This window comes from Schistocerca gregaria, chromosome 1, assembly GCF_023897955.1.
Source record: "Schistocerca gregaria isolate iqSchGreg1 chromosome 1, iqSchGreg1.2, whole genome shotgun sequence".
NCBI classification, from domain to species: domain Eukaryota; kingdom Metazoa; phylum Arthropoda; class Insecta; order Orthoptera; family Acrididae; genus Schistocerca; species Schistocerca gregaria.
The window spans coordinates 1,029,053,284-1,029,074,088 of record NC_064920.1 but is presented as its reverse complement, the minus strand read 5'-3'; the positions used below and the strand labels follow the sequence as shown (position 1 = coordinate 1,029,074,088).

Below are 20,805 nucleotides of genomic sequence, written 5' to 3'. Positions count from 1 at the left end.
CAGGCAACATGGCCCCCCCTCCCCCTCCTAAAAAACTGTGGAACTCACATTATATTAGGTACAGAAACCTGACAAACTGAAAATCAACAGCAGTGAGATATTTGGGTAAAGTTTAAGTGTACATTGAAAAGATAGGCTAATGATAAGGGAGGTGGTGTGTCTGTTGCAGTAGACAAGAAATCAGAGCTGTCGAGATGGAAATTGTGTGAAACACCGAACGGGCAAAACAGGGTGGCCAATAACTCATAGTCTGATCCTTCCATCGACCACCACTCACCTCCAGATGTAACCAAAAACTTTACAGAAAACTGGTGTTCACTAGCACATACATTCTGCAATCATGCTGTCATCATTGGAGCATTGGAGGAGATTTTAATCATGCAACAGTCAATTGGGGAAAATTAGAGTTGTGCAAGCGGTGGGTGTAAAAAGACATTCTACAAGGCATTAGTAGATGCATTTTCAGAGTGTGTCTAGAATCCCACTCATGATGGGTCAGTAGGGTTAGTAGTAAAGTTACTGTAAAGAAACAGAGAACACTGCATAACAGATGTAAAACTAAGCATACGGCTACAGATAAGTGATACTAAATGATATGTCAAGAAAGCAATGTGTGGAGCCTTTAACGACTGCCAGAGCAAAATATCAAACGATCTCACACAAAACCCAAAGACATTATGGTCATGTGTACAGTCTGCTAGTGATGCTCAAGCTAGTGTCCAGACACACTTGGATGAGACAGGCACAGAACTGAGTGTAGCAAAGCAAATGCAGAAATGCTGAACTCAGGTTTTCAAATGTTCCTTTACAAACGAAAATCCAGGAGTATTGCCCCAGTTTAATTCTGACATTGCCACAAAGATGAGTCATATAGGTATTGCAGTCAGTGATGTACGTACCTAGACTGACATGATAAATAAAAATTTACACGAACCTGGCAGATGCGCTAACCACTACACTACCCCAGCACAGTGACTTTGCACAACTACACAGACTACCCTAGCTGCTTCCTTCCTCAATCTGAATTTCCATTCACACCACAGCCCAATTGGTATTCTCCCTAAACTCAAACAGAATTACAGAAGCTCTTCAACTGAATTGGCATAGCATCTCATCATCGAAAAAAATAGGGAATCCTGCCTGAAATCCAGGCAGAGGTGCTTTAATCAAATGAAACTACACGGTTCCAGAGACCACTTCCAGTCTCAAAATTTATGATGTATATATGCAGATTGTAGCAACAGATCCCCTATTTTGTCTGATGCTGTGGCGTTATTCCAATACAGTTGGATAGCCTCTGCAATGCTGTTCGAGTTTCGGGGGAATACAAAGTGGGCTGAGGTGTAAATGGCAACTTGGGTTGGGGAGAGAGGCATGCAGTTGCACAAAGACACTGTGCCAGGGTGGTATAATGGTTAGCGCATCTGCCTAATCAGCTGGAAACCCAGATTTGAATCCTGGCCTTGGTACAAATTTTTACTCATCATTTCCATCTTTATATATACATCATAGATGTCCGAGACTTGGAAAGGTCTCAGGAACCATATAGTTTCATTTGATTAATATCAGTGGTATTGAGAAACAGTGAAATAATTAAAACTGAACAAAGTTCCAGGGCCCAATGAAATTACTACCAGATTCTATACCAAATCTTCGGGTGAGTTGGCCCCTCTGAACTATAATCTACTGCGGATATCTTGAAAAAGACACGGTGCCCAATAGTTGGAAGAAAGCACAGATCATACCAATCAACGGGAAGAGTGGAAGAAGTGACTTAAAAAACTTATCCTTGAGATCTGTTCATTGTGGAACCTTAGAGCACATTATGAGCTCAAATATAATGAGGTATTATGAACAGAATGACCTCCTCCAGGACAACCAGCATGGATTCTAAAAACCCTTTATCATATGAAACTTAACTCTTCCTTTTCTCACATTACATCCTTAAAGTTGTGCAGCAAGGCAGTCACGTAGATGCAGTATTTCTTGATTTGTTAAAAGCATTTTACTCCATACCTCACCTACACCTATTATCAAAAGTATGGACTTATAGGGTATCAAGTGAAATTTGAGTGGACAGAGGATTTCTTTTTAGGAAGGACACAGCATATAATCTTGGATGGAGAGTCACTGAATGCTGTAGTATCCTATGATTACAGTACATGTTGCAATTGGAATCGGTCAATTCATTGTAAGGATATGAAGTGCAATGATCACATTGGCTCTGTTGTAGGTAAAGCAGAGGGTAGACGGCAGTTCATTGGTAGAATATCACGGAATGCAAGCAGTCTCTATGGGAGATTGCTTATAGATCATTCGTGATCCACCTGAGTATTGCTCAAGTGTGTGGGATATACAGAGAACAGCAGTACAAATGGTCAGAAGGTTTTTTAACCCATGGGAAACAGTCAAGGAGATGCAGAAGACACTGAACTGACACACACTTTAAGATGGTGCAAACTATCCCAAAAAGCCAACTTACAAAATTACTGAATATCACACTCTTGTAAATTGTGAAGTCAAGGTTAGATTAAAGCAGTTTCAGAAGGATGTAGGTTGCAGTAGGTACTGGGAGATGAAGAAGCTTGCATAGGATAGAGTAGCATGGAGAGCTGCATCAAACCAGTCTCAGGACTGAAGACCACAACAACAGGTTAGATTAATTACACTGTCCAAAGAGCATTTAAAAAGCTATTCTTCCTGCACTCTATATGCAAATGGAATGAGGATAAATATCTAATAGTTATTACAATGGGAACTATCCTCAGCCAAGCACTTCACAGTGGCTTGCAGAGTACAGAGCTACATATGTATAGGTGAAGACCTTCACCAGAATCCATGAAGAGGACCACTGCAAAGTCAGATGAAACATCAGTATTTCAGTCATTTAATGTTTCACAATGATATGGTCTAATAATCAACATGAACGTGTTCAAACTATTCTAGTACAATTAGTGTCTCATTTACTAATCTAATTGACTCAGTACCACCTGATTTAATAAGTCTACATTGCATTACCCCTGTTTATGTTTATATTATATAAACTCTCTTCAAGAAACCAAACATTCTGCAGTCTTGAAGTCCTTTCCTATTTCTAACACAATGATGTCGATTTTTTCTTTTGTATGAATTTTAATTACCATTCTGACCTTCTCTTTTATTTTCCTTAATGCTTTCTTCACGTACAGAGTAAGACCGGGGATAATCTACACCCCTGTGTCAGTCCCTTCTTACCTATTACTTCTCTTTTTGTAGGTCAAGTCTTACAAATGCAATCTGGTTTTTGTCCAAGTTGTAGATGGCTTTTCACTCTCTGTATTTAAGTGCTGTTACCTTCAGAATTTCAAAGATGTAATCCTGTCAACATTGTTAAAATCTTTCTCTAAATCCACAAATGCTGTTTTGCCTTTCTTCAGACTATCTTCTGAGGTAAATGGCTCTAAGCACTATGGGACTTTACATCTGAGGTCATCAGTCCCCTACATTTAGAATTACTTAAACCTAACTAACCTAAGGACAATACACACATCCATGCCTTAGGCAGAATTCAAAACTGCAACCGTAGCAACAGCACGGTTCCAGACTGAAGTGCCTAGAACCGCTCGGCCACAGCGGCTGGCTATCTTCCAAGGTAAGCCATACAGTATGGCCAGAGAGCCCCATTTGCTTTTTCCTGATGCTACACTCCAGGGTAGCTGCACCAATAGATCTGAGTGGGGGGGGGGGGGTCTATTTTACCTCTGAAATACTGAATGAATGCCATCATTAAACATACCCAAGAGCTGCATGTTCTTGGGAAATAATGACTGTAGTTTCCTTCGCTTTCAGCCATCCACCATCTATAGTACCAGCCTAGTGGGGCCATGTTGGCTAATGTTACTATGCCAGATTAGTCAATCACATAAATTATTGCCCCTGGAATTACTGAAAAGGTTGTTGGACCTCTTTAGAGACCATGTGTTAATCTAGCGTCCCTACAGATGCTCCTTCGACAAGGCTGCAGCTACCATGTGACCACCTGTATCACTGAAGCACCTAAGTACCCCATAGTGATAAGGAATTTTAACAGTAAATCACTCTGTGATTTACAACAATGTTCTTGTAGTAGCTAGTCTGATATTCTGTTATCTTGTATTTTATCCACTAAGTGGCACTGCAGAACTGTGTCAAATGCCTTATAGATGTCAAGGAACCCAGACTCAACCAGGGCAACACTGTCTCACTCCTCTCTAGATTTCATGAACAACCAGTGAACAAGAGTTTCATAAAAATGCTGTTTTTGAAAACGGTGTCGATTCTTAATACAGGTGTCTTTCATTCTCCAAAAATATCTCAGTACACAGTTCTCTAATTCTAGCAGTCACTGGCACCATTAATATAAGCCTATAGCAGTACGCTTCTGTCCAGTAACCTTGCTTGAAACTGGCAATGCCTTGGTTGCTGCAGCAACCTACAACAGTTAGCAGGTAGAAGAGGAGCAATTTCTTTTACATAATTTGTGTGGAAATGTATAGTCCCAGTTTACTTTTTCTTTGCCGAGTGATTTTAGCAGTTCTTTTATTCTCTCATTACTTCTCAACAACCAGATTACCAATGTTCATGGCATGATTGGAAGGAGGAAGTTTATTGCAGTCACCCAAGAGTTAAACAATTTTGGAAAATTAATTTCCGTCTTCTGCCTTTCTCATTTTAGTGCCCAAATGTTCACCGAGTGACTCTGCAGATGATTATGATATCTTCATTGAATTTATGTAAGACCGAAATTTCTTAGGATTTTTCTCATATTCATTAGCAAAGTTTCACTTAAATTCATCAAGAGTTTCTTAAATTGTTCTACATACGCCCAGTTTGGTTTTGTGTAGTTGTTTGTGAGAGGGGCTTTGACTTTGTTTAAATCCGTGATGAAGCTTCACTACGCTTTGCAGAAATTTTCAAATGTGATGGCCCATTTTTCCCATGACTCACAACTTTCCTTGACACCCTCAGCTAAAGCTTACAATTCAACACTACTGAATCTTATTGATATTCTAAATCTTCATCTCTGAGATTAGTGTTTCATTCTGACTGTACAAATAATTTTTAATTGACACGTCAGAGTTATTCAGCAAGAATATTTACCCACCTTTCTTGACATTGCCTTTAACATCTGTAGTCATTTCTGCTACAACAGCTGTATGGTCATCTATTCCCTCCTCTACAGCAAAATAACAGGGCTATTAGTTACTATAAGATCTAATATGTTGCTTTCATCTGCCTTAACAGTTGCAGATAATATTCAGAAAGATGTTCCAAACAATCTCACATTACTAATGATAACTATCAGCTTTTCTTTGACGCATTCTGCTACTGCAATTTTCCATTCACAGTCTTTAATAGACTCTCAACGTCTTATCAAGTTGTGTTTTTTTTTATTATTTTTTTTTTTAAAGAGAATCAATATGCCAGCACTACTAGAATCAAGCCTATCTCTGGGTTAAGTATTACAATCAGAATTCACAATTTCCTTCTTCTTCACTACTGTTTTCAGCTATCTACCTGTTTCTAGTACTATGTTGGTATTACTATCAATAACAGACTAATTCTGGGGGTTTACTATGGGTGCTCCCACAGTTAACTAATATCACATCAATACTTTTTGTTATGACTTGAAAAAACTGTTTAGGAACACTAGGGCAAAAATTGTGTTCTCTAGAAATGTGGGAACACAGTTCCTGCTTCAAGACAAAAAACCTGTATGTTCCTCCTCCTTGGGATCACGAGTGCACAAAATTAAGTGTCTTGATTGTAATGCACACTACTTTGGCCAAATTCAATGAGCATTTTTTAAAAAAAAAAAAAAAAAAAAAAAAAAAAAAAAAAAAAAAAAAAAAAAAACAACACACCTTAAAAATATTCTCCATTCACACAACATTTAAAAACTTCTCGCCATCGTCCACCACCAAATGATCTCGATATTCTTCAAGTTGTACAAAAAGGCAAGAAGATGAACATCCACAAAGAATTTGAAATTGAGTCTATTTTAAGAGCCCAGGCCTGCTCAACGAAATGCTGACCTTTCATAACCAGGGCTACTTCGAGGCTATGATGTTACTTTTTAAATAGATGTTTATGCACATGTGACTTTGGTTCATACACTTCATACACAGATATTGTTTACTGTACTGCCTTGTTTTTACATTATATAATGGATCTAAGTTTATCATGGCAGTGACACCTACTACAGTGCCAATAAGGCCACTTTATACCCCTGGCCTATGTTGTAAACATACCCTGCATTGTGATAAGGGCAAGCACGTGTAAATACAGAAAACACGTGACTGTTGTACGATTTTATTCCTTATATCACTCACATACTCTGGGAGCCAAGGTCCCTTGGTATGTTTGTTCCACTTTCTGCTCTTTGCCTTGAAACATATTCTTATTTATTTCTGTACATGGATGTGTCCTGTATATTTTATTGAATGACATGCAGGACATTCTGTACGCTTGCCAGTTGTCCTTGAGTGGCTTCATCTAGTGGATGTCTCCTGTAAATTTTATTGGACGACTTGCTATTATTGGTAATTGTGAGACGTTCTGAATGCTTGCCAGTGGGCCTCGAATTTTTTACCTGGTGAGTATGTCTTTGGTTACACTATACTCAGAACTCAGGTCATGGTTTCCCAATTACTTTATTTGACTGAAATGTAGATTTATAGCTAATTCCTGGCTCAAATTTGTACTGAGGAAACTCCCCCCTCCCAGATGTCTCACGATGCTCAGGTGTGAGTCAAACACATCACAAATAAATAAAAAACTGTTCTACAACTGAGGCTATCTATTCTTTCTTGAACATATCAAGAAGTTCTTGTACCATTAGTCAAACAATGGAGTGCTGTAATTTTCAATAATTTTTCATTCTGATATGCAAGGGTTAATATTCTCTGTGCTAAACTACTCCCTTCTCTGTTAATCCTGCTTTTCAAGGTTTCCAGACAGATGGGAAAATTCATTACATTTCAGTTGGCTTCTTCCATTGAACTGCAGTAGCTTTTTCTACAAGTTGCCATTCCACTTTACAGCACACCTGACAGTTACTCCCTAGTATTTTACTGACAATCCTGCCCACTTCTTCACTCTACTGCCCACCAAGCATTGGCGTTCCCAATGAATACAGTCCTGTCACCTTTTGGGTTGACATCTGCAAAGGGAAGTGGGAGTTATCCACATAAACCAGTAATCTTGGCAATGGTTTTACAGCTGGTACATAAATGAAAATTCCCGAACCATCTCTACCTATGACATCAACAAAGCTACTGCACTGTGAACAAATGATTGCTGAGTACTCCTCTAATCATCCAAGACTTGAAAAACTCACGCACGTATTCAGTTATCTCTCATTAGCACTGAGATGAGTGGTTTGCTACCAAAAATTCTGTCACCAGCAGCTGTAATGTTCCACTGTCTGCCCAACCTAAGCAATATCCTAGGCCATTCCTGCGTTAATCCTTCTTCCATCACTTGGGAATGGAGCAGGATCCAATTTCACCCATTTACTTTGACCCATGATGTCATACTTCAAGTATAGAGCAGAGCTTACACAAACAATTAAAACAACCATATATAACATTTCATAACAGGCACATTACATTCTTCAATATGGCGACCACAAGGTAGACAGTCCTTCATACAAAAGGTGTGTATTTGACAATTGAGAATTAATGATGTGCATAGATATATTGCATAGTTGTTAATCAGAAGGGACCTTCCGAAAAACTGGATGCGAACCTGCATTTAATAATCCAAGAGCTCCATTACTTATTCGGAAGGTTAAACTTCATCAAAGCGAAATATCCGCTTGATCTGAGGTTTCCTGACTGATTATAAAACGCTCTCAAAATTACGAGGCATTTTATTTGTACAGATTAGCAGACTGCCGCAAAGCACAAGCCTGCAGAGAAGAAGAATCATTGCCTGATTTCATTCTAACAAGTAAAATTTCAGAATCATTTTGAGAGACTGAGCTATGACTGTGTTTCCTATCATGAATGACTGATTGCTCGAACGAATTGAGAACTACATAGGTAGGAGGAAAAATTACAATAGCAAAGGACTTGGAAGAGCAGTTGAACGGAATGGATGATCTCTTGAAGGGAGGCTATAAGATGAACATCAACAAAAGCAAAACGAGGATAATGGAATGTAGTCGGATTAAGTCAGGTGATGTTGAGGGTATTAGATTAGGAAATGAGACACTTAAAGTAGTAAAGGAGTTTTGCTATTTGGGGAGCAAAATAGCTGATGATGGTCGAAGTAAAGAGGATATAAAATGTAGACTGGCAACGGCAAGGAAAGCGTTTCTGAAGAAGAGAAATCTGTTAACATGGAGTATTGATTTAAGTGTCAGGAAGTCATTTCTGAAAGTATTTGTATGGAGTGTAGCCATGTATGGAAGTGAAACATGGACAATAAATAGTTTGGACGAGAAGAGACTAGAAGCTTTTGAAATGTGGTGCTACACAAGAATGCCTAAGATTAGATGGGTAGATCACATAACTAATGAGGAAGTATTGAATAGGATTGGGGAGAAGAGAAGTTTGTGGGACAACTTGACTAGAAGAAGGTATCGGTTGGTAGGACATGTGTTGAGGCATCAAGGGATCACCAATTTAGTATTGGAGGGCATTGTGGAGGGTAAAAATCGTAGAGGGAGACCAAGAGATGAACACACTAAGCAAATTCAAAAGGATGTAGGTTGCAGTAGGTACTCTGAGAGTAAGAAGCTTGCACAGGATAGAGTAGCATGGAGAGCTGCATCAAACCAGTCTCAGGAATGAAGCTCACAACAACAGCACAACAACAACAGCACAACAACAACAACAACAAGGTAGACAGTTGTGGGGGGTGGGGGGACAGTAACAATATGAAAGTAAAATGACAACCGTGGTGAAGTCACACACATGAATGCCTCTAGAATAAACACACGCGCGCGCACGCACGCACGCACGCACGCACGCACGCACAAAAATGCGTGCCCGAGTCTGCAGCGTCTCTCTGCCAAAGCCACACTGAGTGTGGCTTCAGCTGCCAGAGGCTGCAGTCGCACGTGTGTGTGTGTGTGTGTGTGTGTGTGTGTGTGTGTGTTTTTTTTTTTGACAACGGCCTTAATGGCCGAAAGCTTATACTGTGACAGTCTTTTTGTTGTGCAACCCAGCATATCTGCTACAAGTGATACACAGTCCCCCCTACGGTATTATATTTTGGGAGGAGAAGATACAAAAACAAAAACAGCCAAATATTTGAACACACCTAAACTGTAAATAACATCACTACTTAATTTAATTCTTCAGACTTTCCCGGCAAGGTGCTGTCATGTTGAATAATCAGGTTTCTGCCGGTCATTCAACATGACAATGTCACTACTTTTTTATCTGACGGCCATCTGAGTTATGCACTTAGATTCATGGCTAATCTTACCCTCAACAGATTTGCCACATTACAGAAATGAAAAATTGTAAAAACAACATGATTGTTATAATCATTAATCACTAATCAATCCACACGCAATAATTTAAATTGAGCTATTATGTTCCTGCCTAACCTTACCCTCAGAGGCATATTTTCTCCAGTGATTCAAAAGATACTTGCAAATTAGTTTTTGCTATGTGTACCTGCAGTCAGCCCAAAGAAATACTGCTTGTCATGTCTTTCACGCAATGCCCAGTGTCGGTGTAAAGTATGTTTCGCGTTACGAGCAAAATTATTTTTAAAATGCAATTTTACATGCCCATCCAATGGAGCTGTCAAAAATTAGTTAAGTGATTTTTTTTCTTTATGTGTATTAACAGGGTCAGTAAACCCCGAAGAATATCCAGTACTTCAGCAGCAACAGCACCACGCAGACCTGTGTTGACTGCTACCATCTGTACTAGTCATTTTTCATGGTTTACTCCCCCTGTTCATACATTACAACTAAAAAAAATTGCACTAGACTAATTTGGGACCACTCAAACCAATGAGCACATAAAATTCCGCTTTAAAAATCACTTTGCCTGGAACAGGAAACAAACCCCACTTTCTACATCTAAATCCATACTCCGCAAGCCACCTGACGGTGTATGGTGGAGGGTACCCTCAGTACCTCTATCGGTTCTCCCTTCTATTCCAGTCTCTTATTGTTCATGGAAAGAAGGATTGTCGGTATGCTTCTGTGTGGGCTCTAATCTCTCTGATTTTATCTTCATGGTCTCTTCGCGAGATATACGTAGGAGGGAGCAATATACTGCTTGACTCGTTGGTGAAGGTATGTTCTCGAAACTTTAACGAAAGCCCGTACCGAGCTACTGAGCGTCTCTCCTGCAGAATCTTCCACTGGAGTTTATCTATGATCTCCGTAACGCTTTTGCGATTACTAAATGATCCTGGAATGAAGCACGCTGTTCTCTGTTGGATCTCTCTCTCTCTCTCTCTCTCTCTCTCTCTCTCTCTCTCTCTCTCTCCCCTCTATCGACCCTATCTGGTACTTTCTGTCAGCAAAGGGCGTCACATGAAAAACTTTATCATTAATAATCACTGAGCTGACTCCAGCTACACACTGCAAAATCAACACTGCAAACACCTGCTGAAACACCTTGTAAGGATATTGCTGGGTAGGTTGTGCTGTGCAGTAACTTAAGGAAAAAATTTGATTTGCTGCATCGTTTCCGAGTTAGCCAATCGGGCCATAGCGCATGCAAATTCAAGTGGTCCATCAGAGATGGTGTAGCCAAACATGTCCATCAATTGGTTTCCTAAAACCAAACAAGAGAGCAGTACAAAAATTGTACACGGGATGGTAGTAAGTGTCGAGCACGAGCCAAAGGCTTAGAAGTCTTGTGCACTGTCGTCTATGCCATGAGAACACCTGTCCAGTGGGCCAATTGAAAGTGTGTGTGTGCGCGCAACAGCCTGACAGACTAACTTCAGTGCTAATTAACTTTGAAATGGAGTAACGAACCCAATTTTTTAAACAATTATTTCTCAGCACACAGCATACCCTGAACACCGTTAGAAGCTTTCCAGTCTGTCTCTGACCACCCTGTGTACGTTGAAATCGTTACTAGTTTCTCTATCAACAATTTCAGCTGCACTCCCTGTTCAACCCTAACCACACTCTTGCCTTGCAACGCATTTCAAATAAGCAGTATAGTTAGCGAACATCATAGCTTACACTAGTTACTAAGAAAATTGCAGGTAACACTTAAAAACAAGCCACTTACATCCTTTGCAACATAAGCTCATCACATCACACAAGACATCTTAGGTCAAAACAGATGGGTGCTTGACCCCACCACATGAGTTCCTACCCTATGGACAACCTAGCTACGAGGCACCACATCATCTTAAAGTTTTGTCACAAGCCTAATGCATCTTATAAAGTGTAGAGCCACATCATATACCAACTGTACTGTGGTCATTGACCTGCATTCAATGTGAACATGACAATCAGCTGTATGTGACTAGTTTCCTTTTGCTGTTTCCACACTGGAGGGTTTTTCTTCTCTTTTGGTTACATCTTTCTAATATTAAAAGCTATACAGTTGTTGACTGACCTTTTGTATGTGATTTGGTTGATGTTTCAATATCCATTAATTATAAAATACAAGTGTAAAGGTAATTTAATTCCATATAGCTACTTATATATATACCCTTTGGCTTCAAAAACCATTCAATCAGATTTGATAATCAGATACTCATTTACTCTTCACTTATTTTCCATTTATCACGACTTTCCCAAAGATAAAGTGTCGTAAGTAGCAGGAGAATAAGATTACCTCCTACTCATCTAAATACATGAGCTGTCTGCGTACTTGTTGCTGGCACAAAGCCCTTAGGTTACACACGGAAATAAAGAGAAAGGAGGAAGGTAATTAAGACACATAGGCATCAAGAAAAGAAATCCTTGCTATTTTCTTCAAGTTTGACATAGTAAAAAATTGTTGCTTTGAGATCAAAATACTCTTAATATGATTAATACAAAACAGCATAGAAATATACAATGTTACAATGATAACACACATCTCAGAGTTACTCTTCATCCCTTGCAACTTGACACAAACGTGCTAACATTCCACTAAGTTGGAGCAGAGAAGCCACCCCCTCCACTATCCTCACATGAATAGTACCAATTTCCTGGAAATAAGAATGAAACCGATATTATTTATATTAATTTATCTAAGTTTAACAATGAAACACGAAACATTCAACGGAAAAAAGTGTTATTCACTTTCAAATTAAAACTAAATCTGTAAAAATTTGCAAGATGCTACATACCTTTATAAATTTAATTCTTAAGCTTTCTGGCATTGGTATGTTCTTGCATACACGGAATGTATTCGACACAATATCTTCTGCTGCATATCCAAGCTTCCACAAGTGTGCTATTATCTGTTACAATGAAATAAAATTTTGATGTTTAAGATTGAAGATGAGAGATGCGGTGCTATGCTCTACATAAGAAAACAATCACCAAGTTAACTGACATGTTGCTTCAAGTACAAGAACAGGGCATACTATCAACATAACGTCTATAGCTGTATTACAGATTTATAGCTAAATCAACGGACGGATGTCAGAGGAGAATCATAAAACTCTTGCTATTAATGTACTGAATATGATGGAAAAGTATTGCATTTCTTAATGAAGGAAAAAAAATGGTTCCCTTACATCAGCCTATTATCACGATAATCTTAGGAAGCCATAATTGTATAAAAGGATGTTGCACAGTACAGTTTATTGTCCAGTGATTGAGATCACTACTGTTGTCTGTTCAGTGACATGGAGCATTACTGGGGATGGCAAACTTTACAAGCAACAGCCCTAAAATACACTTATCCCCAAGCTATTATTTTAAACTCTTGCTATCCATTTCTGAGTGAAGCTGCTCTTCCACAACAGCATGGACAGTGGAAGAAAAACTCATCTCAACTGATGGCTGAAAATGAGTCAAGCTTACAGCATATATCTTGCTCCATCTAGCTTCGGTTCACAGAAAAGTAATTTGCCTAGTAGTGTCAGCATTAGAAGGTGTCTGACAGCCTACAGCACTGTTGCCAGCTTTAAACTGTGAAGAGTAAATGGCTGCAGGTGAAAACGACAGCTGGCTATAGAGCTGTGACAACAATGTGGCATTGCCATCGAGATGTTTACAAAATTGTGGAATGCGATTGGTAGAGGTATATGTGAAAAGCTACTGCACCCAGACCACTGCAATTGTTAGGGATTTTCTTATACAGGCTCAACTACAGCATTGAAGCTAATGTAATTAGTGAGATCAGTAGCAGAAATGATTCCAAAATGAGATGCAAAAAATGTTCTTGAACAGTAGGAATTTTGTGCAAATGCAGGAAGGAACCTAATTCTGCCTTTGGGGAATTAATTCCTGTGAAGAAACTATCTGCTTAAAGCAATAATAAAAGAAATGAAGGTAATTTCTGAGATTGGTTGCCTATGGAACGCTCTGGTCCCTAACAATATATATCAAATGTGTGACTCGATGTCGACCAAACAACTCTGGTGGCACAAGTTATGGGAAGTATTTAGTGCATTGCCAGGGGAACATAATTGATCATTTTCAGTTGTTAACAGCAATGAGTGAAAGCATTGTCATTTCAAGTGCCGATAGTCACATATGGAGAAATCTAATTCATTGGTTATGTAGTGTAGAAAGTTGTTTGGAACTTTGTTGGCACTTAGAATTGCTCCCAAATGAGTATAGCAGGAACTGTGTAGGATGTCGTGGACTTAACACTGTGAAACTATGCAAGTGAGGTGCGGACGTAATTTTCCTTTGCAACTGTATTGCGTGCAGTGTCAGAAGAGAACTTCTATAAGAAAGAACACATGATTTGACAGTTCCACATTATCCATCGAGATGTAAAGTTTGTCTTTTGTCATTGCTCTAGTGAATGCTGTAAACAGTATACATAACTCGCACCACCAGAATTGTGTTCAACATCAAGACACAAGTTCAATAAATATCATTATTCACCCAAGTGTGTGATAGACAATCATTCTTGGAAATTACCGAAATTAATATTAATGCAGCTATCACCACACTTGACAGATTACAGACGCTTATTTTGCTAAAACACATGTTTCTTTCCACGTGACGCAGGTAATAGGAAGTTACAAAAAAGATTTGAGAAATAATCTGCCCAACGATGCTTTCTAAAGCCGTGCTGATGCATAGACAGCAACTTCTCTGTCTCAAGGAAATTCATTATATTCGAACTGAGAATATGTTCGAGAATCCTGCAACAAACCGATGTTAAGGATATTGGTCTGTAATTTTGAGGATCTGTCCTTCTTCCCTTCTTATATACAGGCGTCATCTGCACTTTTTTCCCCGTCGCTCGGGACTTTATGTTGGGCAAGAGACTCGCGATAAATGCAAGCTAAGTATGGAGCCAATGCAGTAGAGTACTCTCTGTAAAACCAAATTGGAATCCCATCAGGACATGGCGATTTATTTATGTACTCACCATCCACCACCTGTGTTAGTTTAGCAGTACGTACGATTACATTCCACCAAAACCAGAACACTGTTAAATCTGTGGTGTTGTCAACTAAGCACAAGAACTTCACATGTGGCAGTAGATTAGAATGGACAACGAATTCGGATCTGATGATAAATTCGGCATCTGCAATGGTAGAATCCCATGTGAAGGCTTTTTGTAGGCTCAGGTCTAGTTCGAAGCACAAACTGCCGTACATTGTTATGACCGAGTTAATAGCAGCAGTCAGTCAGAATAAAGTGGGTGGTTGCTTCCTGTGCAATATGGTCCATGGGTAAATGGACAAATTGGACCCAGTGTCTATTTAGTATTTCCAGCCGGACCACCGATCACTACCAAGCAGCCACAGAGACACTGATCGGCAATCTGAGGAGGCACCTACTTCCGACTGCAGCTGCCATTTGGGTAAGTGCAGTAGGTTGTGCATCTGCGCACTTGCTCCCTGAATTTCAATTATACCAGCAGATACCTAGCTGCTCAAGTTCAGTTGCGGACGAGGTTGTTTTTGACTTGCTGCGCGAGCATCGGTGATATCAACTCCGGGTCAATTTGAGAAGTTTGCCGATCTGCTGCGTCAATAGATCTACTTTGCCTGCCAAGCCCTCATAATTTGCGTGTGAAACACTTGAGCTACCGCACTTTTCAGTGATTGTACTGACAGGAACTGCCGTCATCACCACCTAGATTTTATTTGCAAACTCCGTTACTATGTCCAAGGGTGTGTGAGACTGTGACAATATAATTGCTTTGACAAGTGGTAGTAAGCAACTGCTCCATATTGAGCGCAGTAAGCTGTTTGGAGTGGTCCCCACATTTACTTTATTTCTTAGGTGCTGCAAGAAGGCTGTCTGTCTCCAATAGCTTCCACAGTGAGAACTTGACAGATTTGCTCTTCCTGTGGTGCTGACATTCGTCAAATCAATTCTGCTTTAAGCCGGTTGTAGGAGTTAGCTTCTGGCGGCGAGGTAATTACATCTTGCACTTCTGCGGTGTATTCGTGATCTAATTGGCTTACTAACAGCGCAAACATGGTAGCATCTGGTGAAATTCCAGAACAGAAAAAGCTGGCCTCCACCTGCGCAAACCGCAAAGCTAGATTGTGTGGCCAGAAAGGTGGTAGTTTTACAGCCAATCACGACACGGAGCGGTTAATGTCAGTCATTATGCAAATCTATACAGTAAGCGCTCTTCAACCCAATAATACTATGAGGTAAATCATGTTGGGGTCACCACTTTGTTGGTAAAAGCTGGGCAGTCTGCTGTTCAACCATTAGAAGCTGCATATACATGATACAATGGAACCACGCTACACAAAAACTCCCTTTACTATATTAACATTAGCTTTATTGATTACAGCCACAGGAGACAGAAGAGTACATGTACAGGGCTCGTTCAATCGTTCCGAACTCGCAACTGAAAATAACTTAACCTGCAGGCAACAAATCATCAGAGTTATCCCGTGTCTATGCATGAACTCATGCCAGCATGAAAGATACAAAAAAGTAAAAAGCATAATGAAAGAATAACAAAGCCAAAACAGACACATAAAACACAGCAACTCTGACGCTGGCAGGAAATATTTGATGGGGCAATTGTTTCTAGACACATGCAGACAACACGCGCGATACAACACTACACAACTGCACAATGTCGCCAGAGTTTTGTACTGTTCCATTGTTCCCCCTTTCTTTTTTTTGCCCAACTGCAAGCCCATGACTACAAGCGGCTGATATAATGGAAGTTCATTTTATTACTGTTTAATTAAACAATACTTTAGCTAATGTAAGTGTATTTTATCACTGTTTAATTAAACTAAGATTAAACTGTGATTTTGGTAACAGAGAGACAGCTATTCTCCACATGTGTACAAAGTACATCATGTTATGTTTTAAGGTTAATTGTTTTGATTTTACACAAAGGTAAAGGAAAATACCCTGTGCTGCATGATGCTTGCAGATGAAGTAACCCATTAAAAATTCGAAATACAGTCAAATTAAATCTCATGAAATATTCTAGAGGAGTCTCACAGCACAGACAGAATGATTGCAGAAATGACTGAAATCCTTCATTTTACGGATCAAATTCTAACCCCCCCCCCTTCTACCCACACATACATATTCATATACACATACTGGTACTATCAACTTTCAAACTTGTTGCAATTGCAGTTTTTAAAAATAAAATTCAGTGGTGAGAATTCAAAATGTCATTACCAAATGAAAAACACTGAATTATTGCAAAACAGCTGCAATTTTCAACATTTTTACGAGACTATTAAACACAAATAAGATGTTATAAGCAATATATTGAAAATTTACTACAACAAAAATAATCCAAAGGTAATATGAGTAATAAACAAAGAAAAAGAATTGCCTGCACTGTCATTGTCAATGCCAGTATTGGGCCATTGGATGAGATTTTCATAAATTTTGCATTATATATATTTTTCCCACATGGAATGTTTCTTCCTATTATATGTATATAGCATAGTGTTTGTGTCACACAAACCCAATGCCTGCCTCCCCCCCCCCTTTTTTTGCAGTGAAGCAGTCCCAGAAGGATATCAAAGAGAGCTGGCTAGCTTGATGTTTTGATGTTACTGTATCTTTTGAAAGAGGGATACACTACGCTATCCAAACTTGTAAGAATCAACAAGTTCCTTTTGCTGGTAATCGTAATGAATTTCCATGTACTGGTATTTACTAAGTAAAATTTTAACTTTCTGTTGAACAGCAATTGTCTTTTCCAGCGATTCTATGGCTCAAGTTATTTTCTTGCAGTAGTCTTTCCACCTATTATCAAATTTCAAAACACGAAGGGATTTAAATTTCAGCACTTGAAACTAAATGTACAATTGTTTGATTATGGCTTCATTCTGTTTTCCAACATGCATGCTGTCATATTTCTGGAGATTTTTCTTTCTTATACCAAAACTTCAATATTTGATCTCTTCTGTGGCAAACTTTCGACACTTAACCGGGATTAATTATTAAAAAACTCTACAGGAATGAGAATATATATTTTTTACTACCCAACACACTGACAGTGTTGTGGTACAGTTATGTTATATCTGTGAACTGAGGCAGAGACCATATGAATAGCTGACTACTATTTTTTCTTAAGCGACTACAGTTTTTCAAAGCAAGCGTGATTCCTGGATATACCGTATTTCAACCCCATTGACCATTAAGAGCAGAAAAAAAAGTGGGCTTATGGGGTTTCTGAAGTTACTGATTCAAATGTTTTCTGGTTTACACTTTAAATACTTGCTTTTTTCAAGCATATTCTTGGGGCAAAACAAAGAACACCAGTGATAAAAAAAAGTATACAGTAACAGGTCAAAAGCTTATCGAGTTTTGTAAAAGAACACACTATAAAACTTACATATGCCTTAATTGCTGAAATCATGTGACACTACATTTTTCTCATTACTAACTTCAGTTGGGATGGGCCCTTATTTTGACAGCAGTAAATCCCAATGAACCAATACCACAAACAAAACCAAAACATGACTGACATTGTCCCCCAGGAATTCCTTACACACTATTGTTTTAGTTGTTAATTAATTACATGAACATCACTGTTTCTGGCTCCTTTCTTCTGTAAGTCCAATTTCCGAAAATTGTCTTTCTGTTCACAATTGGTCACTCATCAAGCAAATTTTAAACATGGAATATCTTAAAATAATCTTTTTGCCAATGTGTTTCCCTTAACATTCATCTATGTGAATACTTTTACAACTACTGAACAAAGACTTTCCACCAGTAACTCACTTGCTGTCATACACTACTCTTTATGTGTAGAGACTTGAAAATGTATAATTTGTTTTGGGGAAAATTTTTTCGTAAAATGATTAGACGTACTAATATAAAATGTTGTTATGCTGGGTGCCAGAAAACTGAGTCTTCCAAGCTTCGAAACTGACTTTACAAAATGTGATGATTGGGGAACATTTTGGCTTGAAGTTTGCTTTTGCCAAAATTTCCAACAGTTTTTTCCAGAAATGGTCAGAGTTTGTTTTCTTCTTCGCCTCTACTCAAGCTTGCAACAAATGATTGTTTCTCTTGGGATGCAGCACCATTTTCCTGCCAGTGAACAGATTGCTTCTCTGATTTAACGTATTTCTCAACATTATTCTTCTTCTCATGCACAATTTGATTGTTACAAAATCAGAAGAATACTGATTTCGAACTGTTGTGAGCATTCGTAGCTTTGCGACCCATCCTTACAATGCTACATATGGAAACAAAAATGATACTTAGCAGTCAAATAGAAGTGGAAATGACAGTGTTAGGTGGAGACTCCCGGTGTGGTCGACATATGTTGACATATTTTCTTTTGTGGTCGCTACAGTGCAGAGTGTGGATTTTGAACCGGTAGCCAGCTGTGTGCACAAACAAACTAGAATCACACTGAGGTGACAAAAGTCATGGGATCGCGAAATTCACATATACAGATGGCTGCAGTATCGCACACACAAAGTGTGAAAAGGGCAGTATATTGGTGGAGCTGTCATTTGTACTCGTATGATTTATGTGAAAAGATTTCTAATGTGATTATGGCCACACAAAGGGAATTAACAGACTGAATGGTAGTTGGAGCTAGATGCACTGGACATTCCACTTTGAAAATTGTTAGGGAATTCAATATTCCAAGGTTAACAGTATGAAGAATATGCCAAGAATACCAAATTTAAAGAATTTTGTCTCGCAGACAATGCGGTGACCAAAGGCCTCCAGTTAATGACCAAGAGCAGCAGCATTTCTGTAGGGTTATCAGTGCTAACAGACAAGCAACACCGCTTGAGATACCTGCGGAAATCAATGTGGGATGTTGTTGTTGTTGTTGTCTTCAGTCATGAGACTGGTTTGATGCAGCTCTCCATGCCACTCTATCCTGTGCAAGCCTCTTCATCTCCCAGTACCTACTGCAACCTACATCCTTATGAATCTGCTTAGTGTATTAATCTCTTGGTCTCCCTCTATGATTTTTACCCTCCAATACTAAATTGGCGATCCCTTGATGCCTCAGAACATGTCCTACCAACCGATCCCTTCTTCTCGTCAAGTTGTGCCACCAACTTCTCTTCTCCCCAATCCTTATTCAATACCTCCATCTAATCTTCAGCATTCTTCTGTAGCACCACATTTCGAAAGCTTCTATTCTCTTCTTGTCCATGTTTCACTTCCATACATGGCTACACTCCAGACAAATACTTTCAGAAACGACTTCCTGACACTTAAATCAATACTCGATGTTAACAAATTTCTCTTCTTCAGAAACGCTTTCCTTGCCATTGCCAGTCTACATTTTATATCCTCTCTACTTCGACCATCATCAATATTTTGCTCCCCAAATAGCAAAACTCCTTTACTGCTTTAAGTGTGTCACTTCCTAATCTAATTTCCTCAGCATCACCCGACTTAATTCGACTACATTCCATTATCCTCGTTTTGCTTTTGTAGATGATCATCTTATATCCTCCTTTCAAGACACTCTCCATTCCATTCAACTGCTCTTACAATTCATTTCCTAATCTAATGTATGACTAACATATCTGTTAGGGCACTTTGGTGAAATTTGGATTTAATGAGCTACAGGAGCAGATGACCGGTAGGAGTGCCTTTGCTAAGACAACATAGCCTGCAACAGCTCTCCTGGGCTTGTGACCATACCAGCTGGACCCCTGAAGACTGGAAAACTATGGCCTTGACAGATGAATCCCAATTTCAGTTGGTAAGCCCTAATGGTAGGGTTTGAGTGTGGCGCAAACACCATGAAGCAATGAACCTGAGTTGTCAACAGGCACTGTGCAAGCTGGTGTTGACTCTATAATGGTGTGGGCTGTGTTTGCATGGACTGGATTGGGTCCTCTGGTCTGACTGTACTTATCATTGCCGTAAATTGTTATGCTTGGCTACCTGGAGACCATTTGCAGCCATTCATGGACTTCATGTTCAGACACAATGATGGAATTGTCACTGGACCAGAACAGTTCTGGCAACACTTTCACAATTATGGATGGCTGTGGAGACAGCATAGCTCAGTATTTTTCCAAGAGACTTCCGACAATTTGTCGAGTCGTGCCACATCAAGTTGCTGCACTACGCCTGAGCAAAAAGTGGTCCAACATGGTACACTACTGGAAATGGAAAAAAGAACACATTGACACCGGTGTGTCAGACCCACCATACTTGCTCCGGACACTGCGAGAGGGCTGTACAAGCAATGATCACACGCACGGCACAGCGGACACACCAGGAACCGCGGT

At 39.3% G+C, this 20,805-nt stretch overlaps 1 protein-coding gene across 1 annotated transcript in view; it reads right to left on the bottom strand.

Annotated features, from left to right (window-relative positions):
- Window positions 1-11,904: 11,904 nt before the first annotated feature.
- The window catches only part of LOC126279028 (replication factor C subunit 2), a 42,991-nt gene continuing 34,090 nt past the window's right edge, over window positions 11,905-20,805 (bottom strand). The window contains exons 7-8 of the mRNA XM_049979423.1: window positions 12,292-12,405; window positions 11,905-12,150 (exon numbers count right to left, since the gene is read on the bottom strand). Of these exons, the coding sequence (XP_049835380.1) occupies window positions 12,046-12,150; window positions 12,292-12,405 (219 nt within the window). The 3' untranslated portion in view covers window positions 11,905-12,045. The remainder of the gene's footprint in view (window positions 12,151-12,291; window positions 12,406-20,805) is intronic.